Here is a 27065-nt window from a genome sequence, read left to right on the forward strand (position 1 = left end):
ACTGTCTGTAGCGCTGAAGCGGTATAGATTCGGCGGTAGAATTTAAAAGGTCATTTCCGATTGAGCCGACATATGCAGCGTTTACCGTGAATGCAGTCTCCGGGAATGTTGCCTTCAAATTTCAATCACGCTGGAAAGCTGAACTTCTGCGACGCGGATTGAATCGAGCTCTAAATGTACACACACACACACACACACAGTCAAAACGCACACAATTCTCTACGCAGGACAGGAACCGAGTATTATCGACCCAAAATGTATGAGCACACAATTAAGCAGGGGGACAGGGCTGGTAATGGACTCATAATCAGAGTGGACCACTGTGATAAACGCTGAGTGTCCCTAGGTGTGTGTGTGTGTTTGATTTACAGCTGCACCTGTGGCGCTGCACTGCTCCCCTGCATGGCCCCTCAGCATGGTTCCACTCCCCAGCACTCTCTCCTTCATCTGACATTCTTTCTTTATCACTTCGTCCATGGTTTCTTGGATTCCCACTCTGCACGGTACTCTGGGATGATTCTCTGTTGATGGTGTGTGTGTACATGATGTGTGGATGACAGGTGTTGTATTTCATCCCCATCCCACTATCAGTATATTGTGTTACTCAATCCCCCCATCCCCACACGTGTCTCTGTTTTTTCCCTCTGTCTATTTCTCTCTCTCTCTCTCTCTTTCTTTCTCTCTCTCTCTCTCTCTCTCACTGGGAGTCACTGCCTCCTCTCTGGCATGTGGCAACTGTCTGAAGATCTCAGCATGGCATTTCCTTTACCCTAGGCAATGGGACACATTATGTGTGTGTGTGTGTGTGTGTGTGTGTGCGCACACCGCTGAGAAGACACTTCTCTTCTTATGGCAGTGAATGATAATACAGTATGATAATAACTGTTCACTGAGGATAGGGAAGCACTCATCATCTGTCATCTATGGAAACAAGTGAACAAAGTAGCTTATTTTTATAGTTCAACCATACATTGCATGTCAGGGTAATGTACCATACATTGCATGTCAGGGTAATGTACCATACATTGCATGTCAGGGTAATGTACCATACACTGCATGTCAGGGTAATGTACCATACACTGCATGTCAGGGTAATGTACCATACATTGCATGTCAGGGTAATGTACCATACACTGCATGTCAGGGTAATGTACCATACATTGCATGTCAGGGTAATGTACCATACACTGCATGTCAGGGTAATGTACCATACACTGCATGTCAGGGTAATGTACCATACATTGCATGTCCGGGTAATGTACCATACACTGCATGTCAGGGTAATGTACCATACATTGCATGTCAGGGTAATGTACCATACATTGCATGTCAGGGTAATGTACCATACATTGCATGTCAGGGTAATGTACCATACATTGCATGTCAGGGTAATGTACCATACATTGCATGTCAGGGTAATGTACCATACATTGCATGTCAGGGTCATGTACCATACATTGCATGTCAGGGTAATGTACCATACATTGCATGTCAGGGTAATGTACCATACATTGCATGTCAGGGTAATGTACCATACACTGCATGTCAGGGTAATGTACCATACACTGCATGTCAGGGTAATGTACCATACATTGCATGTCAGGGTAATGTACCATACACTGCATGTCAGGGTAATGTACCATACACTGCATGTCAGGGTAATGTACCATACATTGCATGTCAGGGTAATGTACCATACACTGCATGTCAGGGTAATGTACCATACACTGCATGTCAGGGTAATGTACCATACATTGCATGTCAGGGTAATGTACCATACACTGCATGTCAGGGTAATGTACCATACATTGCATGTCAGGGTAATGTACCATACATTGCATGTCAGGGTAATGTACCATACATTGCATGTCAGGGTAATGTACCATACATTGCATGTCAGGGTAATGTACCATACATTGCATGTCAGGGTAATGTATCATACATTGCATGTCGGAAAGTATTCAGACCCCTTGACTTTTTCCAAATTTTGTTACGTTACAGCCTTATTCTGAAATGGATTAAATAAATACAAATCCTCAGCAATCTACACACAATACCCAATAATGACAAAGCGAAAACAGGTTTTTACAAATTTACAAAAAAACAGGAATACCTTATTTACATAACTATTCAGACCCTTTGCTATGAGACTCGAAATTGAGCTCAGGTGCATCCTGTTTCCATTGATCATCCTTGAGATGTTTCTACAACTTGATTGGAGTCCACCTGTGGTAAATTCAATTGATTGGACATGATTTGGAAAGGCACACACCTGTCTATATAAGGTCCCACAGCTGACAGTGCATGTCAGAGCAAACACCAAGCCATGAGATCGAAGGAATTGTGCATAGAGCTCCTAGACAGGATTGGTACCAAAACAGCATTGAAGGTCCCCAAGAACACAGTGGCCTCCATCATTTTTAAATGGAAGAAGTTTGGAACCACCAAGACTCTTCCTAGAGCTGCCCACTCGGCCAAACTGAGAAATCGGGGGAGAAGGGCCTTGGTCAGGGAGGTGAGCAAGAACCCGATGGTCACTCTGACAGAGCTCTAGAGTTCCTCTGTGGAGATGGGAGAACCTTCTTGGTAGAGTGGCCAGACGGAAGCCTAAAAGCCTAAAAGGCACGACAGCCCTCTTGGAGTTTGCCAAAAGGCACCTAAAGACTCTCAGATCATGAGAAACAAGATTTTCTGGTCTGATGAAACCAAGATTCAACTCTTTAGCCTGAATGCCAAGCGTCACGTCTTAAGGAAACCTGGCACCATCCCTATGGTGAAGCATGGTGGTGGCAGCATCATGCTGTAGGGGTGTATTTCAGCGGCAGGGACTGGGAGACTAGTCAGGATCGAGGCAAAGATGAACGGAGCAAAGTACAGAGAGATCCTTGATGAAAACCTGCTCCAGAGCGCTCAGGACATCAGACTGGGGGAACGGTTCACCTTCCAACAGGACAACGACCCTAAGCACACAGCCAAGACAATCCAGGAGTGGCTTCGGGACAAGTCCCTGAATGTCCTTGAGTGGCCCATCCAGAGCCTGGACTTGAACCCAATCGAACATCTCTGGAGAGACGACGCTCCCCATCCAACCTGACAGAGCTTGAGAGGATCTGGAGAGAAGAATGGGAGACACTCCACAAATACAGGTGTGCCAAGCTTGTAGCGTCATACCCAAGAAGACTCAAGGCTGTAATTGTTGCCAAAGCGGCTTCAACAAAGTACTGAGTAAAGGGTCTGATTACTTATGTAAATGTGATATATATTTTTTAAATTTTTATAAATTAGCAAACATTCTTAACCTGTTTGCTTTGTCATTATGGGGTATTGTGTGTAGATTGATGAGGGGGGAAAAAACAATTTAAACAATTTTTGAATAAGTCTGTAACCTAACAAAATGTGGAAAAAGTCAAGGTGTATGAATTTCATAGTAGTAGTAGTGGAAACTTCTGTATACTATCCCATGCCTTTCACCAAAATTCATAATGTCAAAATATGCAGATGCTAATCTAATTTATTTAATTACCTGCCATATACATACATGTAAATATGACACATATTCATGTCTCATATGATATCTTCTATCCGTTCTATAGGGACTTTGCCTATGTGGCGAGAGACAAAAACACACGGGTGTTGAAATGCCATGTGTTTCGATGTGATACCCCTGCAGAAGCCATAGCAACGAGTCTCCACGAAATCTGTTCCAAGGTGAGTGGGCCTGCCATTCCAGACACAGGAAGTAGATACAAACAGACAGTACATTCTCACAGAAATGTTCTGTCCATTGAATTCAAGTCGAGGGAGCAGAAAGAAGTACACACCTCATTTTGATCACATTGCAATCCTGCTTATACAGTGTGTGTACCCGTCACCAACAACACCGTTAGATCTGCCCTGGGGCGGGCGGGCGGTTGTGAGGTTGAGGGAGTGTTTTAACCCCACTCAGGGTTAAGGAAGTGCTAGCCCTGAAAGGCGTAAACTACGTTCGTTATGTAGCAGTGACGAGGAGAGAATGCTAAACTGCTACTACTCATTCCCAGTCCCTGCTGAATGTCTTGTTCATTATGAATGTATCATGCACATGGAGACTAGACCAGTTTCACTGTTCTAGACACTGCCAGCTTCGACGGTCTGTAGGCTTTAGACCAGGCATGACCTTGAAAAGGACAATTCACTCAGCAAAATAAAAGGTAGTCTTCTTGTCTGTTGTTTGTGATCTGCACTCTGACAAGAGAGATGGTGACCCACTTTGGAAAAAAGCTCTACATCTTGTCTCAGTGTTTCTCAGCTCTTACTCAATACGTTGTTGGCCTGGCAGTCCCATACAGAAGTAAATGAATAATCCCAAACAGTCACTCATTGTGCGCTAGTAAATAAGTCCTACACTCCACATTGTCTATTTAAAACAATTCCTACTGCAGTGTGAAAACTTACTGACCTCAGCCTCTGTTGGTGTGCTGTGTGTGTGTGTGCCTGCCTGCCTGCGTACATACATACGTGTGTGTGTGTGTTTGTTCCCCTGTGAGCAGAGAGTTGCAGACTCACCATAGACTTTGATTAATGACACCTACAATTAATCAACTATCTCGAAGGGAGTGCAGCACATTACAGTGCCCTCTTCTTAAGGAGCGTGGCTGCTCTGCTGCAGTATAAGAACACGAAGAGATCGAGAAGAGAAATGGGGAGAGATTCATTCATTAGGAAATATTTCTACATTTTAGTTCAAAGAACACATAATGACTTGTGCTTCTTTCTGAGTTTGAAGTTGAAACGCTTTGAATTTCTTTGTTTAACATTACCATCTTATCCCCCCTCCTTTACCCCTCTCTTCCCCTGTCTGACTCTCCCTCTCTCCCCCACTCCTCTCTACCTCCAGATTATGGCTGAGAGGAAGAGTGCGAAGGCTGCTGCCTGCAGCTCATCCCAAACAGGCTCCGATGTTCCTCTCCAGGGTAAGGGGCTTGGTGACACACACACACACACACACACACACACACACACACACACACACACACACACACACACACACACACACACACACACACACACACACACACACACACACACACACACACACACACACACACACACACACACACAGGTACTATTCATTAATAGTGATCTGCTTACGGAATTGGAGTTGAGCATTAACTTGATTTGTTTCTCCCACTGTATGTATTTCATGAGAGTGTTCCACTGCAAATGAAGAAAAGGCCCCTTATGAATCCAGAACTGAATGCAACACTTGTTAATGAAAAAGCTGTGCTTGGTTTACTTAAGCCTGAATTATGCTGACAACAGTACAACATCTCATGACACATTACCAAAAGTACTAAACCAATTATTATAGATAATAAAATAACAATTCATCCCATAACTTCAGCTTTTGTGTCAGGATCTGCTGACTACGGGGGAAATACTTTTATTCTGTGCATCGAGTAAAAAAAACGTGGATGGGCTCTGAGCTCACAGGAGCAGCTCGCCTCATTAAAAGCCAATTAGTGTTGAGTCGTGGCCAGCCCTAACGCTCAGCAACCCCTGTTGAGAGATCAAAGCGCTCATTGGACGAACATCGCTCACTCGCTACTCGCTACAACCAAACCGCCTGTGCACTCCACTACCAGACCCCCCCACTGTCTCTCCCCTCCTTTCATTCCATCCCTTGTTTCTCCCCGACCCTCAGGGAGAGTGTAATAGGAAGTAGACTGACTCCTGTTTATCCGGGGTGTTGGTATTTAAACTCTTCTCTGTGTTAGGATGGAGAGAGGGATAGAAGACTTCCCGGACCTTCAGGCCACCCTGTAAATACATTTGTTTTTGAGCCGAGCGTTTATCAAACCAGCCCCTCTGAAGTTCTGCACAGTTGTATGAATAACCATTTTTAGTTGTTTTTTCATATGACCTAATTAGATGCAACAGCATCTGAAATATTCAAATATTCACACAAGAATCTGTTTTATTTTTGTATTTTAGACTAACAAGCCTGTTTGGACATTTCTTTGCCTGAGTCTGCTCGGACATCCTTTGTAGTGTGTGGTGTGTGGTGTGTGTGCATGCATCTTTGGTGTCTGATGTGTGTTTTCTCCCACAGAGTTTCCCGTCCCAAAGACTGAGCTGGTGCAGAAGTTCAATGTGAACTACCTGGGGATGACGTCTGTGTCTCGCCCCATAGGTAAGAGAAGTAAGGACGCTACATATACAGCCGTACCTAACCACCTGAATTGTTCCGTTAATCATGGTCCGTACACATACTGGAGCAGTGGAGGCTCCTCAGAGGAGGAAGGAGACGACCAAAAAAATCTAAATAGTGAAACATTAAAGTTATCCTTTTTAGATTGAACTATACTAAATATATTCACGTCATCAAATAATTTATTAAAACACACTGTTTTGCTATGAAGGTCTACGGTAGCCTCAACAGCACTCTGTAGGGTAGCACCATGGTGTAGCCGGAGGACAGCTAGCTTCCGTCCTCTTCTGGGTACATTGATTTCAATACAAAACCTAGGAGGTTCTGTCACGATCGTGTAGAAGAGATTCGGACCAAAACGCAGCATGAGGAAAATAAGCCATCTTCTCTTTATTATTGAAGAAGGCAAAACGAAACAAAACACTTACAAACTACCAAAACAACAAACGATCGTGAAGCTAAATAACGTAGTGCACACACAAAGGCTACAAACGTTCTACATAGACAATTCCCCACACCAAACTAAAGCCTATGGCTACCTTAAATATGGCTCCCAATCAGAGACAACAGAAACCAGCTGTCTCTAATTGGGAACCCATTCAGGCAACCATAGACTTTCCTAGACAACTACACACAACATAGACACAGCTAGACAACTATACTAAACATAAAGCCAACTACTCTAAATAAACCCCCTAAACCTTACAATCACCCTGGACACTACAAAAACCCACATAAATACCCATGTCACACCCTGACCTAACTAAAATAATAAAGAAAACAAAGAATACTAAGGCCAGGGCGTGACAGGTTCCTGGTTTTCACCCCCTTCCATAGACTTACACAGTAATTCTGACAACTTACGGAGGATGTCCTCCAACCTATCAGAGCTCTTGCAGCAGGAACTGACATGTTGTCTACCCAATCAAAGGATCAGATAATTAATCTAGTACTGAAATAAGATATAGCTAGCTAGCACTGCAGTGCATACAATGTGGTGAGTAGTTGACTGAAAGAGACAGACAATAGCTGAACAGTTTTGAACAAATTAAATTATTCTAAAATGAAAGAGAAGCAAGAGAGAGAGGGAAAGAAAGCTATATTTCTCATAGTATTTTTTTCACTTTCACTTGCTTAGCTAGTTTATGGATCTAGCCAGTTTAGACTACTCAAACACCCGGCTCAAACAGAGAGGGATGCTATGTTAGCTTGCTGGCTATTGCTATCCCACACAGAAACTCTTCCAAGTCAAAGTAAGCTTTTGGCTTTATTAATTTATTGCCACCGGTGTAACTGCTGAACTGCTTTCTGACTGTACACTGCATGATTGTAGCGGGTTTACTAACGCGTTAATTCTAGTTGCTATATTGACTATGACATTAGCTAATATGGGGACAAAGACGTAGGCTGTGTGTAGTTGTTAGCAATTATGATATGAAGGTTTGGCTTGGAACGTTTGCCTGGTCACAGACAGCTGATGTGTTGTGAACTGAAGTCCACAAGCGGAGGGAAAAGGTGAGAGGAGGAGAGCGTGTTGATGCGAGAAGGAATACAACGAGCAAGTGATCATGCTGTTTGTATGTGGCTGCTATGAAAGTGAACTGTGTTTGCATGTGATCAGAGGTGTATTCATACCACCAAATTCTGTTTAAAAACGTTTCTTAAACAGAAGCAAACGGAACGAAACGGGGCTAAACATACCTGAATTCGTTCAATAGAAACTCTTGTTGGCAATTGTTGGACTAATGATTACACCCTAGATCAGCTAGATCCAGTCAAAAGTGTGCAAGGCGGTATTAAATGAGTCACTGTCTGTCACCTTGATTATTTAAACATTTTCTCTCGACCTGTGCACCTATGTTGTAAACTTTCATTCATAGGCTAAATTGTAACAACCTCATGATGGTTACAGGGAAAATGTGAGTATCATGTAGTAGTCAAAATCTATCAATGTTATATTGAACTGGGTGAATGGAATATGAAAATAATCGTCCTCCCTCATCTTAAACGGCACCGACCACCACTCCACTGGAGTTAGAAAACAAACTCAGGTTTCACCTCTCTCTTTCCTCCCTCTCTCCCTCACTGCCTCTCCGTCCCTCCCTCTCTCCAGGTATGGACATCATCAACGGGGCTATAGAGAGCCTGGTGTCCTCCACAGGAAAAGAGGACTGGACCCCTGTCATACTGAGTGTGGCTGACGCCACCGTGGCTGTCATCAAGGAGAAGGCAAGTAGCATATTTTCTTCTCTTACCTGTGGATTATCTCTGAATCGCTTTACCACATTCATGATTTTCATTTGTTATCCATTTGGCAACCGCATGTGAAGCAACAGATTCACATCTAATCCGTCTGGACTGAAACCTACTGTAGATATTGATTTCATCTTAACCAACCTGGCTTTTCTTGCTTTGACCCATTGCCCTCATCATGACAAAAAACATGTCTTCATTTCTACCTGAATATTCCCTATATTCTATAACCATTGGTCCCCTGGACAGGAAGAGGAGGAGGAAGTGCTGGTGGAGTGCCGCGTACGTTTCCTGTCCTTCATGGGAGTGGGCCGGGACATCCACACCTTTGCTTTCGTCATGGACTCTGGGAACCAGCACTTCCAGTGCCACGTGTTCTGGTGTGACCCCAACGCTGGCAGTGTGTCTGAGGCCGTGCAGGCTGCTTGTGTGGTGAGACTCCTACTCAAACCTACTGTGTGTACACACATACTGTATATATACATTGTCTGCTTATCCTCGTTCTTGCATTTAGGGTTGAACCAGGACGTGGACATGAAGCTAGAGTTAGTGTTGTGGTTGAGTTAGACTGATGTACTTTCCTCCCCCCCCTTCCTCCTCCCCTCTTCCTCAGCTGCGGTATCAGAAGTGTCTGGTGGCACGCCCCCCCTCCCAGAGAGCTGGCTCCTCCTCCCCGCCCCCCGACTCGGTGACACGCCGGGTGACCACCAGCGTGAAGCGTGGCGTCCAGTCTCTCATAGACACTCTGAAAACAAAGAAAACGCCCTCAGAACTGCCTCAGCAATGACGGACAGCTCACTGACCACACCCCCTACCACAGCCCCTGGCTTTGTCACTCACACTATCGCCACAACTACGACCTACAACCACTCCTAACCAATACCAGCCATGGTAACCAACGATGTACATACATGTTAACTTAACACCACTGGGCAGACCAAAGGAGGAATGGATCTGGAAATGTGTATCTGCTCAAAATAATACAAAGTGAACTAATCTGCAGAAGAAGAAGGCCAAGCTACAGCAGAATGATGTGCTGTTAATTTGGGTCATCACTAGTGGAACTTTCCATTGAGCTTTGAACTCTGCTGTGTCATAGCGAGACTTGCCTACTTTAGCCAGGCCACAGCTGTCCTCACCAGGCACTGCCTCGTCTTGTGGAGTATTATTACTACTGAGCTGTATGGAGTATTAAGCCGATGTCACACAAAGCATTCTGGATACAATTTATGTTGCTTGCAACAAAGTTGCACCTGTGTTGCACAGTGTGTCACCCCCCAAATGTTTTGGGGCCTGCAACTTAGTTGCATTGCACCGCAAGATAGAAATGAATCCTATTTCACGCAACTGACTGTATGCGGTGTCCAATCAGTGAGCAGAAAAAAAAGTTTACATGACTCGTCATATCGTTCCGTACGGAACTCTGACCCGGTTGTCGTGTCAACACAGCTGTAAATGCTGTCGCAAACCACAACAAAAGAGACATGCCAAATGTCCGAAAAAATTGTCTAGTCATGGCTTACGTACATGCTCTGGCAGTCAATAAATGTCATTTTAAAAGTGAACCCAGACCTTTATCTGTGCTGTTTCAACTGAAATTCTCCAACATGAACTGCGCTAGCTAGGTTAGCTCGTTGCTAGCTTATTTAGCTAGCTGGCTTGGTAAAACATAGCCCTTGATCATGATTCTCAGTTCCATTACATTATACATAAGACTTATTGGATGAAGGCGTCTTCTCTACGGGGGAGTTTTGTTAAGAGCCCCGATGCTCAATCTGAACATTAACACGAGTCGCTTGCGGTACGGTTTTGGAAGCGTAAGGACCTTATCTTTCATATCATCGAGAAATAAAAAAATAAAAAGGTTAATTTGATACACACCTTGCTACTGTAAGTGTATCTTTTTTTATTTGAAGGATTCTTTCTCTTCTGATGAAAGACAAGGGCCACATGCTTTGAAAGCCTTGATTATTGACGTTTCTAAACGTCTAAACACAGCGTCGGGATTGTAGTCAACATGAACCAGTCGTGGGCTAAGCGAAAGGCTGAAAACTGTAGGGAGAAGGCAGAATGCCGTCTTGAGTTTTCGAGAGCTGGGTAAAAACAGATTTGGCAATAGGCAAAATTCTAGCTAACTAAATTGTACAGCCAGCATTTTTGTCTATATCGATGCTGTTACAATTACCAAACATTTGGATAAACAAATAATTTATGAAACCATGATGTGATACATAACAGGATTGGATGTTGCATGCGATTTAAATTGCGTCCAAATTGCTTTCTGTGACGCAGGCTAATAATGAGACACACTGGACATACATGAGAAAAAGAAACAATCCCCATTGAGTGCTGGCTTTGTTGCATCAGGAAGCCCACACTGAATGTGTGTTTGTTTATCTACCCCTTTTTTGTACTTCTTGTACACAGTGAGAGCAGCCCTGTTCCCATCGCAGTGCCAAACTGAGTAGCATTCCAGAACGGGACACACACACACACAATGGTCTCTTTAAGACGTCTGTCTCGTTGACGTGGAAACGGGACATGCTTATGGCAAAAGCCGATCGCTACGGACAAGGCCACTGACCAATCGCCGCCATCCAGCTGTTCTACCCGACCTGGTAACCTTTGAGCCCCAGACTCCAACAGAGACGTGTCATGTGACGGACTAGACAGCCATGATGTCCTAACAGATACAGGAAGTGCACAGAGCATGGGAACCAATGTATTCCATCCCATCTGGCTCACATAACGGACTGAACCAATGTCTCCCTTGAGGGGTGCTCGGATTGTACTATACTTATTGTAAAGTAATGATTGTACCCCAGGTTGGAGATGAGAGGTGAGAGGGAGGAATGGGGTGGTGTTGGTATTTCATGTGTCTGTAATCTGAATGTGAGGGGAGAGATAGAGATGGATCATCATTGGAGAGAGAAGTTACTGAGGAGGGTGTCATTATGGAGATAGGTGCTCTGCACAAAAGCCTAACCCCACCAGACTATCTAAACCTGTCCCCCCACACACACACACACACACACACACACGTTCACCAAACTATGGAGAGCTGACCGCCCACTGTCTCCTTTAGGACCCAGGAACACCTCTCTACACTCTAACTCAACTCTGTGAATGCAATCCACTCCAACGTTAAAAACATACGTGAAAATAGTGTGATTCATGTGCTCTGTTCTTCACTCATCTCTACACCATGTAATTGTAATCTGTTGTGAAAATAAATGCAATACCAAAACAAGGGAAGGTCTTGAAAGTGCAGGTTTATTTTCTCATGTAATGCGTCAAGTCATTGAAGTCATGAAATCACATATTTGGTAATTGGCACTACTGTAAAAATATACAATTACTGTATACTTGAGGACGGCATACTTGACTATGGCATACTTGTTTTATGACACATACAAAAAGTATTAAAGTGAAATTACTTTAAAGGTGCTTTATTGTTTTTTAAAACTATAGTAGTGACAGCACTATGGACACTGTGTGTGAATGTAACTTGTATGTGTGTATATATATATATATATATGTGTGTGTATATATATGTGTGTGTGTGTGTAACATGTCTTCTATATTTCAGTGTATGGTAGTGTGTTTTTTGTCTTCAGTATTTGAGGGTGTATCTGTGTGTATTTGCCTAAAGTATTGTCCTGTGTGCTGTGTCAGAGCCAGGGGCGAGGGTGTTTGACGACAGGCTTTTCGTTGACACTACCAGAGGACTTGATCAGGGGCACCTGGGAGGGTGAGGTCTTCCACTGGTAGTAGGCCAGGGTGGGGTTGGACCTCTGGGGGGGCGGAGGGAGGTTCCGGATCTGTCTGGCCGGGGGGGAGTACCCAGGGAACAGGACCGGGGGCAGGGTGAGGGCCACGGGGCGCAGCACCTCCTGACGTCCCTTAGGGGGGCCAGGGTGGACCAGGGGGGCGAAGGGGGCTGTGGTGAGAGGGGCAGCAGGGGGGTTGGGGTCTGTGGCGGTAGGCGAGAGGCGGTTGTTGTATGCGGCTGCAGTGTTGATGAGGCGGGTCTGATTCTTCCTGGAGAGGCTGGAGGCGGGGTTAGGGGCGGAGTAAGGGGAGGTGTAGGAGGAACTGTTAGAGAGGCAGGGCTTGGGAGGGCGTCGGCGAGCAGGCTTGGCTTTACCTAGAGGACAGAGAAAGAGGAAGAGGGGGATGGCGGAGTGTGAGAGAGAGGAAGGAGGCGAAAGGAAGAGATGGAGAAGAGAGACTGAAATAGCTCTTGGCCTTTGGACTAGTACGACACAGAAAGAGCAGTTGAGTATGCGTGTTTAAGGAGTGAAACTGTGTGTGTGAATGAACTGACCTCGTTGCGACAGACCTCCATTGGTCGACCCCACCGTAGGGGTGGAGCTACTACCCTTGGTCTCACGGTTCAGGAACTCCATGACTCTGGATTGGCTGCTGGCAGTGGCGTGTGGGCGTGTATGAGCTGAGCGGGCGTGACTGATTGGTGCCTGGTGGGTCTGTCGGCCACGCCTCTCCTTCCTGGTTGGATTGTTGGAATCGATCCCGTCCAATAGGCCCGTGGCTGCTGCCCTGGCAAGCACTTCCTGTGCAGACTCGATCTCTTCCAGGTCGGGCTGTCAGGAAAGGAACATGGAGAGAGTAAGGAGGAGCAAAGTGCAATGTAAGGAAAATGCAATGTAAAGATGAGTGTTTTATGAGCGTCAAGTAAGCTGTAAATAGTACTTTAGAGAGCAGAGGAGAGGAGAGCAGAGCAGAGGAGAGGAGAAGAGAACAGAGGAGAGGAGAAGAGAGGAGAGGAGAGCAGAGGAGAAGAGAGCAGAGGAGAGCAGAGGAGAGCAGAGCAGGGGAGAGGAGAGCAGAGGAGAAGAGAGCAGAGGAGAGGAGAGGAGAGGGGAGCAGAGGAAAGCAGAGGAAAGCAGAGCAGAGGAGAGTAGAGGAGAAGAGAGCAGAGGAGAAGAGAGCAGAGGAGAGTAGAGGAGAAGAGAGCAGAGAAGAAGAGAGCAGAGGAGAGCAGAGCACTGGAAAGGAGAGGAGAGCAGAGCAGAGGAGAAGAGAGTAGAGGAGAAGAGAGCAGAGGAGAGGAGAGCAGATGAGAGTGGAGCAGAGGAGAGGAGAGCAGAGGAGAGGAGAGCAGAGGAGAACAGAGCAGAGGAGAGCAGAGTAGGCACCATGTCCTTTCTTCCTGCTGCAGGGTCACCTGCTGTCACAGCACCAACCCACACAGCTCTCCTCTCCCCACCAACTGAATAATTCACACTTACTGAGAGAAAGAAAGAGTGTGTGGTGTATTTCAGTGTTTGTGTGTGTGTGTGTACATTTGAGTTGTTTTGCAGATGTGTACGGGAGGGTCTTTTGGGGTTGCACAGACTGTGTTGATGCTAACTCACACAGACAGGGGGCGCTGAATTATTCAACAGATTCTCTCCCTCCCCCTCTCCTCCTTTACCTCCCTTTCCCCTCTCCTTCTCTTCTCTCCCTCCTCATCCCTTTAAATCTCACATCCACCCCATCCCCCCTCACTTCTGTTCAAGCCTCTTAAATCATCCTCTCTACCTGTGCACACTGCTAAACTTGTGTGCAGCAACAAACCACAAACACCACCATACACAACATACACTACCATTCAAAAGTTTGGGGTCACTTAGAGATGTCCTTGTTTTTGAAAGAAAAGCACAAAACACCAGTCTCAACGTCAACAGTGAAGAGGCGACTCCGGGATGCTGGCCTTCTAGGCAGAGTTGCAAAGAAAAATCCATATCTAAGACTGGCCAATAAAAAGAAAAGATTAAGATGGGCAAAAGAACACAGACACTGGACAGAGAAACTCTGCCTAGAAGGCCAGCATCCCGGAGTCGCCTCTTCACTGTTGACGTTGCGACTGTTGTTTTGCCGGTACTATTTAACGAAGCTGCCAGTTGAGGACTTGTGAGGATCTATTTCTCAAACTAGACACTCTAATGTACTTGTCGTCTTGCTCAGTTGTGCACCGGGGCCTCCCACTCCTCTTTCTATTCTGGTTAGAGCCAGTTTGTGCTGTTCTGTGAAGGGAGTAGTACACAGCGTTGTACGAGATCTTCAGTTTCTTGGCAATGTCTCGCATGGAATCACCTTCATTTCTCAGAACAATAATAGACTGACGAGTTTCAGAAGAAAGTACTTTGCTTCTGGCCATTTTGAGCCTGTAATCTAACCCACAAATGCTGATGCTCCAGATACTCAACTAGTCTAAAGAAGGCCAGTTGTATTGCTTCTTCAATCAGAACAACAGTTTTCAGCTGTGCTAACATAATTGCAAAAGGGTTTTCTAATGATCAACTTGGATTAGCTAACACAACGTGCCATTGGAACACAAGAGTGATGGTTGCTGATAATGGGCCTCTGTGTAGATATGCCATTAAAAATCAGCCGTTTCCAGCTACAATAGTCATTTACAACATTAACAATGTCTACACTGTATTTCTGATCAATTTGATGTTATTTTAAAAACAAGGACTCCAAACTTTTGAACGGTAGTGTAGGTCCTAAACAAGTACATTCACCGTACCACAAACTATTTGACCCAGTTATGCCATTCTCACCGCACCTCTGATAACCAGGAAGAATATAAACTCCTACCTCTACTGTGCAATTCTACTTACAAGCTAAGACAAACACACACATGATTCTAAATTCTGCCTGTGTATGACACGACTCTAATCGTCTCTCGATATGGGGACATTTAAAGAGCGCTGCAAACCTGGTGATGTGATGTGGACAGTCCCACTGCAGGAGTCCAGACACATCCCAGTCAACGCTGTGATGGATCACTAGTCACTTTAAACAATGCCACTTTAATAATGTTTGCATATCTTACATTACTCATGTCGCATGTATATACTGTATTTTATACCATCCACTGCACCTTGCCTATGCCGCTCGGCCATCGCTCATCCATATACTTACATGTACATATTCTCATTCACCCCTTTAGATTTGTGTGTATTAGGTAGTTGTTGGGGAATTGTTAGATTACGTGTTAGATATTACGGCACTAGGTGTGTATTAGTTGTTGGGGAATTGTTAGATTACTTGTTAGATATTACTGCACTGTTGGAACTAGAAGCACGAGCATTTCGCTACACTCGCAATAACATCTGCTAGCTACGTGTATGTGACCGACAACATTTGATTTGATTTGAGTCTCAACACCGAGTTTATTGTCCCTAGCTGTTCTTGTATGAAAACCTCATAAAATGATTTTACCGGGTCCAATCTGACGCCCGCTCCCAGTGAAACTGCATTCCCACACTTATCTAATTGCTATTTTTACGGCGCTTTTCAGAGTGCCACAATAACTTTTGATTAGCTGAGTTTATTAGGGGTGGAAAGAAGCCTGTTTGAGGTGCTATTATAGCCGTTTGATGGTCTCTTCATCCCTGTCTGTGGAGGTATTAATGTGATGGCTGACAGGGGGATGAACAGACGCTGTGAAGGACGGAGGGAAAGAGAGAGAGAACTCTGTCACACGCCGAGAGAGAGAGAGAGAGAGAGAGAGGAAATTGCTTGATAATCCAGTGTGTCGTAAACGGTAGAGTAGAGCAGGTTTTATCATGTGGAGAAATATCCTAAATGTGGCCATGCTTGGGAATTTGGATTATAGGGGCCTGTTTGGCCGACCGTGAGCAGCCATGCAGCAAGCTAGGTGCGCAGGCAGGAAGCTAGGCTAGAGGTACAGTGGCTGTGGCTCTGTGAAAGTAGCTTCCCCATCATCATTCCTCCACTGCACAACACTTAGCATCTAAAGCCCAGTAATGCACAGCTCAGCTGCGGTGACTGAAGTCTCACTTAAGACCCACTTACAGAGGGAGAAAGAGGAGAGAAACTGCAGGAGAGAGTGGGATGGAGAGAAACTGCAAACGCGAGAACGAGGGAGAGAGGAATCTGTGAGAGTGGTTAGTGTGAGATAGATCGACATTGCATGAGACACTACATGAGAGAGAGACCGTAAAACAAAAAGAAAGAGTTCGGTTGACATTGATGTGAAAGAAGAAGACAGGAACAGCATTGAGGGAATGGGAGAGAGAGAAAATAGACGAGAGACTGAGGAGAACAGAGAGAGAAAGACATCTCCACTCTTCCACATCAACATAGACAGCCAAGTCAATCATCATAATACTCTGGGAAAACATGACAGCATTGAACTGAATTCCCCCCCAAAAATGATGACAGCATTGAACTGAAGTAAGCAGATATCAACATACACTTTCTCTTCCATAGGGTTCTCTGGATGAAAACCTCCTGGCAGTACCATGTCTCTCTGTCTCTCTCCTCCATAGCAGCCCTCTTCTTTCATCTCCCTCCTTCCTCCTCTCAACCTCTCGTTCCGGTCACCTATTCTCAGGCTTGTCTGCTTCCTCTGATCCTTTCCTTCGTTCTCCAGCTCTACCTTCAAGGCTGTACATGTCTGTCTTCATGACCTCAATGCTGATCTTTTCACCTTCAGATCTTCCTCTTTCTCACGGTCTCTTTTACTCTCTTCTCTCCTTCTTCTACCTCTTCCCTCGCTCCGCACTCTATCTCAGGTAGTAGATGGAAAGAATTCCTGCCGCCTTTTTCTGTGCCCCAACACTGTCTTCTTCTAGCCTTCAGTTCTCTCCATCCTCCCCCTCCCTCCTCTCGCTCCCCCTCTTTCCTTCCTTCTCTCAGAGGTATGACCCAGAACCTGTCATCTCCTCTGCTCTGTTTCACCTGATCTCAACTGCAGCTCTGCCTTTCCCTCTGTCACGCACACAGAGGCCATGATGTCAGCTTTCTGCTTACTCCCTCTCTCATTCAAACTGTCTTAACTCTGCACTTCGCCTCACCTCCTCTCCTCTCCCCTTCACCTCAACTCCTCTCCCCTCCCCTTCACCTCATCTCACCTCTCCCCTTCACCTCACCCCCTTTCCCCTTTACCTAACCACTCCCCTTTACCTCACCTCACCTCCTCTCACCTTCACCTCACCTCTCCCCTTCACCTCACTCCTTCACCTCACCTCCTCTCCCCTTCACCTCACCTCCTCTCCCCTTCACCTCACCTCCTCTCCCCTTCACCTCACCTCCTCTCCCCTCCACCTCACCTTCCCCTCACCTCATCTCTCCCCTTCACCTCACCTCTCCCCTTCACCTCACCTCACCTCTCCCCTTCACCTCACCTCACCTCTCCCCTTCTCCTCTCCCCTTCACCTCACCTCTCCCCTTCACCTCACCTCTCCCCTTCACCTCTCCCCTTCACCTCCTCACCTCTCCCCTTCACCTCCTCACCTCTCCCCTTCACCTCCTCATCTCTCCCCTTCACCTCCTCATCTCTCCCCTTCACCTCACCTCTCCCCTTCACCTCACCTCACCTCCCCCCTTCACCTCACCTCCCCCCTTCACCTCACCTCACCTCACCCCTTCACCTCTCCCCTTCACCTCCTCACCCCTTCACCTCCTCACCCCTTCACCTCCTCACCTCTCCCCTTCACCTCCTCACCTCTCCCCTTCACCTCCTCACCTCTCCCCTTCACCTCTCCCCTTCACCTCACCTCTCCCCTTCACCTCACCTCTCCCCTTCACCTCACCTCACCTCTCCCCTTCACCTCACCTCTCCCCTTCACCTCACCCCTCTCCGCCCCCTTTCCCTTTCATCTCCGCTCCTCTCCCCTTCAGCCTGCTTTCCACCTGCCAAAACATGTTCTAGACTTTGTAAACCTCCAAACTCCTTCAGAAACTCACAAGAGATGACAAGCACGTTCTCTTTTCTGTGTATTTTTCTTACATGAAGCAGGCTGCCTTTCTCAACCCGACTCTTCTCTGTCTGAATGGTCCCTAAATGTCCTCCCTCCATATTGTCGCATCCGTTCTTAGAGACCTCTCTCTATGTTTCTCTGTCTCTCTCTCCATCTTCCTCCCCCCTCGCTCTCTCTTTCCCTCTCTCTTTCCCTCTCTCTCTTTCTCTCTCTCTTTCTCACTCTCTCTCAGCTGTGTGGTGCTATTTCTGTGGCCAGATGAATGTATGTGGAGGACGGGGGAGTTCCTCTCTCTCAGACGTGAGCCAGGGATCCGCCAGGGGATGTGTGGAAGGATGTGTACGGCTCAGTGCATCACGGGGTGGGGGAAATCGGGCAAGGGGGAGGAGGGAGGAGTACATCGAGACCCCCGGGGAGGTTACTCATGGGGGGGTTTTCTCCCTCTCTGCTTCCAGCTCTTTGAACATTGACCAGAACGACTAAGTAAACAAACAAGTCTGCAGCCAAAACACGTATAGCCTCGTATACAGACAGTAGCGACAAAAAATCAACCCTGAAGTGTTCAGCACTGAGGCTGGACTTTCCCTGTGTCTATAGAGGCTCGGAAGAGTGCACTCAATGCATTCTAGGAGCAGAGGGATGTGTTCTGAGCTAAATACGTTTCTCCCAGTGGCTCAGATGGCTGAGGACACCGGTCGTACTGCTGATGTAGCATACTGCTGATGATGTGGTGGGATAGTTACACTGTTTGACAAACAGCACATTGGGTCTTCTCAGAGGGGAATACACAGTCTAGCTCAGTGGTCACCAACCGGTCGATCGCCAAGGCATTCCTAGTCGATCACCAAACATTTCGATAAAGCCTTGTGATCCTTTCATTTAAAAAAAAAAATCATATTGGGCTGTTGGCGGTAGGTGCACTTGATTCAGAAGTCCTGCGCACCAGGTAGGCAAATTGTGCCCATTTTGAGGCATATAAGTTGTCTGAAGGAACAAACTCTGCCTACTTGGCGGACCAGGAGAGCTGTGGCTACATGAAGTGTGCCTACTGCGCTGGCCAATCGGATAGCTCAAATCACCATTCCTACAGCTTCAACGAGCCCACAGCATACTAGCCTACGAAAGATTGAATCATTTTTAAAACCATGACCAGGGAGAGACTGTCAAAGAATACAGCAAAGAGCTGCTGTTTATTATGAGTGAGATTTTATTCAACACTGTTTTTATTCAGCACTGTCAACACTGTTTTAATTCAGCACTGTCAACACTGTTTTAATTCAGCACTGTCAACACTGTTTTTATTCAGCACTGTCAACACTGTTTTAATTCAGCACTGTCAACACTGTTTTAATTCAGCACTGTCAACACTGTTTTTATTCAGCACTGTCAGCACTGTTTTTATTCAGCACTGTCAGCACTGTTTTAATTCATCACTGTCAACATTGTTTTTATTCAGCACTGTCAGCACTGTTTTTATTCAGCACTGTCAACACCGTTTTATTCAGCACTGTCAGCACTGTTTTTATTCAGCACTGTCAACACTGTTTTAATTCAGCACTGTCAACACTGTTTTTATTCAGCACTGTCAGCACTGTTTTTATTCAGCACTGCCAATACTGTTTTTATTCAGCACTGTCAGCACTGTTTTTATTCAGCACTGTCAACACTGTTTTAATTCATCACTGTCAACATTGTTTTTATTCAGCACTGTCAGCACTGTTTTTATTCAGCACTGTCAGCACTGTTTTTATTCAGCACTGTCAGCACTGTTTTTATTCAGCACTGTCAACACTGTTTTAATTCAGCACTGTCAACACTGTTTTTATTCAGCACTGTCAGCACTGTTTTTATTCAGCACTGCCAATACTGTTTTTATTCAGCACTGTCAACACTGTTTTTATTCAGCACTGTCAACACTGTTTTTATTCAGCACTGTCAACACTGTTTTTATTCAGCACTGTCAGCACTGTTTTTATTCAGCACTGTCAGCACTGTTTTTATTCAGCACTGTCAACACTGTTTTTATTCAGCACTGTCAGCACTGTTTTTATTCAGCACTGTCAGCACTGTTTTTATTCAGCACTGTCAGCACTGTTTTTATTCAGCACTGCCAATACTGTTTTTATTCAGCACTGTCAACACTGTTTTTATTCAGCACTGCCAATACTGTTTTATTCAGCACTGTCAGCACTGTTTTTATTCAGCACTGTCAGCACTGTTTTAATTCAGCACTGTCAACACTGTTTTAATTCATCACTGTCAACACTGTTTTTATTCAGCACTGTCAGCACTGTTTTTATTCAGCACTGTCAGCACTGTTTTTATTCAGCACTGCCAATACTGTTTTTATTCAGCACTGTCAACACTGTTTTTATTCAGCACTGTCAGCACTGTTTTTATTCAGCACTGTCAGCACTGTTTTAATTCAGCACTGTCAACACTGTTTTAATTCACCACTGTCAACACTGTTTTAATTCAGCACTGTCAACACTGTTTTTATTCAGCACTGTCAGCACTGTTTTTATTCAGCACTGTCAGCACTGTTTTTATTCAGCACTGCCAATACTGTTTTTATTCAGCACTGTCAACACTGTTTTTATTCAGCACTGTCAACACTGTTTTAATTCATCACTGTCAACACTGTTTTTATTCAGCACTGCCAATACTGTTTTTATTCAGCACTGTCAGCACTGTTTTTATTCAGCACTGTCAGCACTGTTTTTATTCAGCACTGTTTTAATTCAGCACTGTCAGCACTGTTTTTATTCAGCACTGTCAACACTGTTTTAATTCAGCACTGTCAACACTGTTTTAATTCAGCACTGTCAACACTGTTTTAATTCAGCACTGTCAACATTGTTTTTATTCAGCACTGTCAACACTGTTTTATTCATCACTGTCAACACTGCTTTTATTCAGCACTGTCAGCACTGTTTTTATTCAGCACTGCCAATACTGTTTTTATTCAGCACTGTCAACACTGTTAATTCAGCACTGTCAACACTGTTTTAATTCAGCACTGTCAACACTGTTTTTATTCAGCACTGTCAGCACTGTTTTTATTCAGCACTGTCAGCACTGTTTTTATTCAGCACTGCCAATACTGTTTTTATTCAGCACTGCCAATACTGTTTTTATTCAGCACTGTCAGCACTGTTTTTATTCAGCACTGTCAGCACTGTTTTTATTCAGCACTGTCAGCACTGTTTTTATTCAGCACTGTCAGCACTGCTTTTATTCAGCACTGTCAGCACTGTTTTTATTCAGCACTGTCAGCACTGTTTTTATTCAGCACTGTCAGCACTGTTTTTATTCAGCACTGTCAACACTGTTTTTATTCAGCACTGTCAGCACTGTTTTTATTCAGCACTGTCAGCACTGTTTTTATTCAGCACTGTCAACACTGTTTTTATTCAGCACTGTCAGCACTGTTTTAATTTAGCACTGTTTTTATTTTAACTTTTACTTCTCCCTACTTCCACTCGCGCTTCAGTTGCAATGAATGAGTAGCCAAGTGTACCAATACGCCTGAGTTTGTATTATTCACAGCTCGTTGTGTTTATTTTAATATCGAGGAATATTTAACTTTCTCTGGTCATAGGAACAACATGAATTTGTGCATGCAATAATGTGACGGTGTCCCCTCTCTCTGGTCAGTCTCACCGGAGGAAAGGAGAGAGCAGGGACTGTGAGAGGCAGACCCTCTGCTGCTTTCTGCCTCCCCCCGCTGAGACTGTCCATCAGATGCAGGTACCATCAGTCCAGTCAAATAAAAAAGCTAATTATTAGCAAATGATTTACATTTATTCTCAGCTGTGCCTCGCAAGTGATACGACAACCAATCTATTTTGTTATCAAGTTTTGAAATATAATATGGTCTGAGAAGAACTGTACTGGCAGGCCAAGCATAGCCAATATGCTGTGATAATGTATTAGGCCTACTGCACAAACCTCATTCCTACAGAACTGTTTTTATTAGGTGCATGTTACATAGGCGTACATTTTTTAAGTCATGTTTTTGTATTTGTTTTTTTTCTAAGCGGTAAATCTCGGCTTGCTTTTTGACTGCGAAAGTGATCTTGACTCAGAATGGTTGGTGAATTACAAGTACTGTATCACAACAGGGGTCTCTCTCTCCATGTCTCTCCGTCTGTCTCACCTCTCTGGTGAGTACAGCTAGGAAACAGCCGTTAGTTTCGTCTGAAGGATCCAGTCTGAAGAACGGACCCCCTGCTCTCTCCTCAGCTCGGCCCAGAGATGTGGGCAAGGAAGAGCTCGGCCTGGACAACACGCACGCACAGTCACACACATGCAGCGAGGGATACATGCGCGCACACACACACACACAGACAGACAGACAGACAGACAGACAGACAGACAGACAGACAGACAGACAGACAGACAGACAGACAGACAGACAGACAGACAGACTTAATAAATGCACAGAGTTAATACATTTACAGACAGAGTTAATAAATAATTCACAGGCCACAAGTCAATACAATCCCTACCAATAGTCTTAGGTATAGCTGTTTAAGCCTTGGTTTCCGAAGAACTGTTGTAAAATAGTCTAACTTCAAGAACAATATTCACACAGGGAAAACTACCCACGAGATAACGAGGAAAGAGTTTCTTTGTTTTGGAGCTGATAATGATTTCATCTCTAATGGCAGTCCTTTAGGTTCTACCTGGGGTGCTAAAGTTAGAGAGACAGAGAGCTGTAGATAGGGAGGGAGGTGAGCCATAGAGAGAACGAGAGAACGAGAGAACGAGAGAGCGAGCAAGAGAGAGAGAGAGAGAGAGAGAGAGAGAGAGAGAGAGAGAGAGAGAGAGAGAGAGAGAGAGAGAGAGAGAGAGAGAGAGAGAGAGAGAGAGAGAGAGAGAGAGAGAGAGAGAGAGAGAGAGAGAGAGAGAGAGAGAGAGAGAGAGAGAGAGAGAGAGAGAGAGAGAGAGAGAGAGAGAGAGAGAGAGAGAGAGAGAGAGAGAGACCTGAAGGCTTGTAGTTTGGGTCCCTCAGTAGGCCCAGCCTGCTCCAGAGCTCCCCTCACCACCTCTTCATTCTCCTCAGGGTACAAGGAGCAGGTAGAGTACACCACCACCTGCACCTTGGGGACTGGACACACACGCACGTGGCAAACACACACAAACGTGCAAACACACAGACACATGCAAACACACACACACACACACTCTCTCACGTAAAATAAATACACACCTACAGTATTAGCACACAGCCCCACAAGGTATATCAACACACACACGTAAAATAACATATTCAACATGCAAATGAAACACATGTTCACACACAAAGCACAACCACGAATGAACATCAATGAATATATCTCCAACGAAGCACAGCGGATGACGGCAAAAAGACAGCTAAGCCTACAATTGTTTTTCACATTCCACTGCACACAAATCCTCACTGAAGGGCTTTGAAGCAGAGCATGCATAAATTCTAGTTTTCTTTAAACAGTTCATTTATATGAAGCATTTCTCATTTCATTCCCCTGTTGCCTTGCACCAACCATTTCTTTGGCTGCTTAGACCCCCCCCCCCCAAGTTAATTTCTGCTAAGTTAGAACAATATACTTCGTTAATGAGACCAAATATTTGACCTATGGTAATAAACACAACAGATGTGTGCTGTTACAATATCCAATAAGAAAATAGTGTAAACATCAAGAGAGATGCAGCACCGCCAGTCACCGTGCCAACGGGTGGGTCGATAGCCATCTGCCATTCATTAACGGCCCGTTAGAGAGGATCTGCCGCTGCTGGCAAAACCATTTGAGCCCGATCAATGACCGTGTGATTAGAGAAGATGGGTTTCTGTCACACACACACACACACACACACACACACACACACACACACACACACACACACACACACACACACACACACACACACACACACACACACACACACACACACACACACACACACACACACACACACACACACACACACACTCCCCCTAGATTAACATGATCCAGCCCACACAGAGTTCATACAATAAGACATGAATAACTGGTTGGGTTTGTTGTGTTTCTTCAACCTGTCTCTTTAAACCAGCCCTGTGTCTGTAAGAGGGAAAGTGCACAGCATGGGAAGGTTACTGAGTCGTTGTTTTGTAGCTAACAGTAGTCATGCTGACCAGACCAGGAAACATTAGCATTTCTAATTAAGACTTAGAGCCTCTCAGTGGGGAACTCAGCCCTAATTGCAGATGAGATTAGATCATTTGTGAGAGAGAGGGGTGTGTGTACACACACGTAAACACTGTCTCTCTCTCTCTGTACGTTCTCACACTCACACTTCAGGGCATGGACGATGTCTCTCTTCTGCTGGGCCACCAGTGTGTCCAGCTTGGTCTGGGCTATGGAACCCTGGGACAGGTCCTGGAGCAGGTCTGTGTCTGAAACCGAGATGTCTTTACACGTCTGCTCATCTGCAATCTAACTTGGGTTGATTTTGGATTAAGCAGAAGCCAATTCAAGGGTAAGCTGTACCTCCGTGCTCCTACAGTAGGAACTCAACAGGGTTGAGGGTATGATTTGGGGTATAGGGTGGTAAGATGGAGGGTATATAGGTGGTAATATGGAGGGTATATAGGTGGTAACATGGAGGGTATATAGGTGGTAACATGGAGGGTATATAGGTGGTAACATGGAGGGTATATAGGTAGTAACATGGAGGGTATATAGGTGATAATATGGAGGGTATAGGGGTGGTAATATGGAGGGTATATAGGTGGTAATATGGAGGGTATAGGGGTGGTAATATGGAGGGTATATGGGTGGTAATATGGAGGGTATAAGGGTGGTAATATGGAGGGTATATATGTGGTAATATGGAGGGTATAGGGGTGGTAATATGGAGGGTATATATGTGGTAATATGGAGGGTATATAGGTGGTAATATGGAGGGTATATAGGTGGTAATATGGAGGGTATATAGGTGGTAATATGGAGGGTATAGGGGTGGTAATATGGATGGCATATAGGTGGTAATATGGAGGGTATATAGGTGGTAATATGGAGGGTATATATGTGGTAATATGGAGGGTATAGGGGTGGTAATATGGAGGGTATATAGGTGGTAATATGGAGGGTATATATGTGGTAATATGGAGGGTATATGGGTGTAATATAGAGGGTATATGGGTGTAATATGGAGGGTATATAGGTGGTAATATGGAGGGTATATGGGTGTAATATAGAGGGTATATGGGTGTAATATGGAGGGTATATGGGTGTAATATAGAGGGTATATAGGTGGTAATATGGAGGGTATATGGGTGTAATATAGAGGGTATATGGGTGTAATATGGAGGGTATATGGGTGTAATATGGAGGGTATATGGGGTGTAGTGTGTTGGGGTATGTGAAGCAGTACCTCCGTTCTCCTGCAGTATGAACTCAACAGGGTTGCTGACTGCAGACACGGAGCACTGGGGGGTCAGCAGGATGACCCGGACCCGCTGGAGTCTCAGGTCACATGGGTCCAGAGACAGGAAACTCATAGGGATCAGCTTCACGTCTGACCAGACAAACTCAAAAACTCAGACACACATATACAGTAAGTCTATAGCATGAACCAACCCACACTGGGACTCAATAACATTTCTCCCAAGAAAACAACCATAATAGTAATACCAATATATACCTATTTAGCAGACGTGTCTCTTATCCAAAGCGACTTACTTAAAGCGTGCACACATTTTACGTATGGGTGGTCCCAGAAAATTGTCGTTGTAAGCGTCATGCTCTACCAACTGATCTACAGAGGACCACAACCATATCGTGCCAACAGTACACGCTTCAATGGAAAGTAGCTAGCGACAGTTGACTTACACAAACACACACACGCACACACACACACACGTTTCCCACGTACTCTTGCAGGCCATATTGGCAAGGACCTCCTGTAGCTCCTCCCTCTGGGCGGGTGGGCGGTCGCCAACACAGACGAACACTTTCGATTGGCTGTTGCCATGGGCGTTGCCGTGGGTGACCAGGGAGGCGGTGTGTGACATGGTAAGGCCGGAGGAGGAGCCAGCCATCAGGACGTCCCCATCTGGGGGCAACAGAGAGCGCACCACACAGGGACCGACGCTACACCACTTATCCTAGAGAAGGGTGGGTGAGAAGGGGGTAGAGGGGGAAGGGAAAGATAGAAGGGAGAGAGTGAAGGGGGGAGACGGGAGGGGGGCGGAAGGGGGAGGGAGGGAGAGAAGGAAAGAGAGAGGTAGGGTTACAACTTGACTACAGCCTTTTTCCACAAAGGAGAACGAGAGAGAGAGGATGAGAGAGAGAGAGAGGAGAGAGAGAGAAAGAGAGAAAGAGAGGATGGGAGAGAGAGAGAGAGAGAGAGAGAGAGAGAGAGAGAGAGAGAGAGGATGGGAGAGAGAGAGAGAGGATGAGAGAGAGAGAGAGAGAGAGAGAGACAGAAAGAGAGAGAGAGAGAGAAGAGAGAGAGACAGAGAGAGAGAGAGAGAGAGTGCAAGCAGACAGAGAGATTAATGGCGATGTCCTTCAACCAGCAGAGCCCCCCCTCTAGAGACAGTGCTGAACATAGCATAACAGAGCCAGCTAATTTGACTTCCTTTAGTTAGTGTCCATATCACGGTCTTTGTACGAAAAAAAGAAAGAGAGGAAGGCAAGAGCAAGGACACGGAAAAAGGGAGGAGAGAGGGAGTGAGAGGAAGACGAGGAGAGAGGGGAAGTGATTAATTTAGCAGTGGTATTGAATGCTTAATTGAATTTGGCTTCGTAATCACATTTCACTGTGCTTGTGTGGCACGACGCTCAGAGAAGCTGTGGCAGGCAGCAGCTTGACACTATTGGACTAGAAATTAAAATGAGAAGCTTATAGCT

At 45.4% G+C, this 27065-nt stretch overlaps 2 protein-coding genes across 5 annotated transcripts in view; one reads left to right on the forward strand and one right to left on the reverse strand.

Moving 5' to 3' along the window:
- LOC139574187 (amyloid beta precursor protein binding family B member 2-like) overlaps positions 1–11693 on the forward strand; it is a 54925-nt gene extending 43232 nt beyond the window's left edge. For 2 of the 3 annotated variants that reach the window (XM_071398527.1, XM_071398528.1), the window contains exons 9-14: positions 3594–3708; positions 4877–4952; positions 6092–6181; positions 8304–8423; positions 8697–8875; positions 9057–11693. In XM_071398527.1, coding sequence (XP_071254628.1) covers positions 3594–3708; positions 4877–4952; positions 6092–6181; positions 8304–8423; positions 8697–8875; positions 9057–9230 — 754 coding nt within the window. In that variant the 3' untranslated portion in view covers positions 9231–11693. The remainder of the gene's footprint in view (positions 1–3593; positions 3709–4876; positions 4953–6091; positions 6182–8303; positions 8424–8696; positions 8876–9056) is intronic. The other variant, XM_071398530.1, reaches the window with a different exon arrangement.
- A 2-nt stretch (positions 11694–11695) lies between these two features.
- The window catches only part of LOC139574188 (putative methyltransferase NSUN7), a 32721-nt gene continuing 17351 nt past the window's right edge, over positions 11696–27065 (reverse strand). For both annotated transcript variants that reach the window (XM_071398532.1, XM_071398531.1), the window contains exons 7-13: positions 26086–26317; positions 25585–25728; positions 24503–24604; positions 23173–23296; positions 22343–22463; positions 12771–13047; positions 11696–12590 (exon numbers count right to left, since the gene is read on the reverse strand). In XM_071398532.1, the coding sequence (XP_071254633.1) occupies positions 12115–12590; positions 12771–13047; positions 22343–22463; positions 23173–23296; positions 24503–24604; positions 25585–25728; positions 26086–26317 (1476 nt within the window). In that variant the 3' untranslated portion in view covers positions 11696–12114. The remainder of the gene's footprint in view (positions 12591–12770; positions 13048–22342; positions 22464–23172; positions 23297–24502; positions 24605–25584; positions 25729–26085; positions 26318–27065) is intronic.

This window comes from Salvelinus alpinus, chromosome 4 (assembly GCF_045679555.1).
Source record: "Salvelinus alpinus chromosome 4, SLU_Salpinus.1, whole genome shotgun sequence".
NCBI classification, from domain to species: Eukaryota; Metazoa; Chordata; class Actinopteri; order Salmoniformes; family Salmonidae; genus Salvelinus; species Salvelinus alpinus.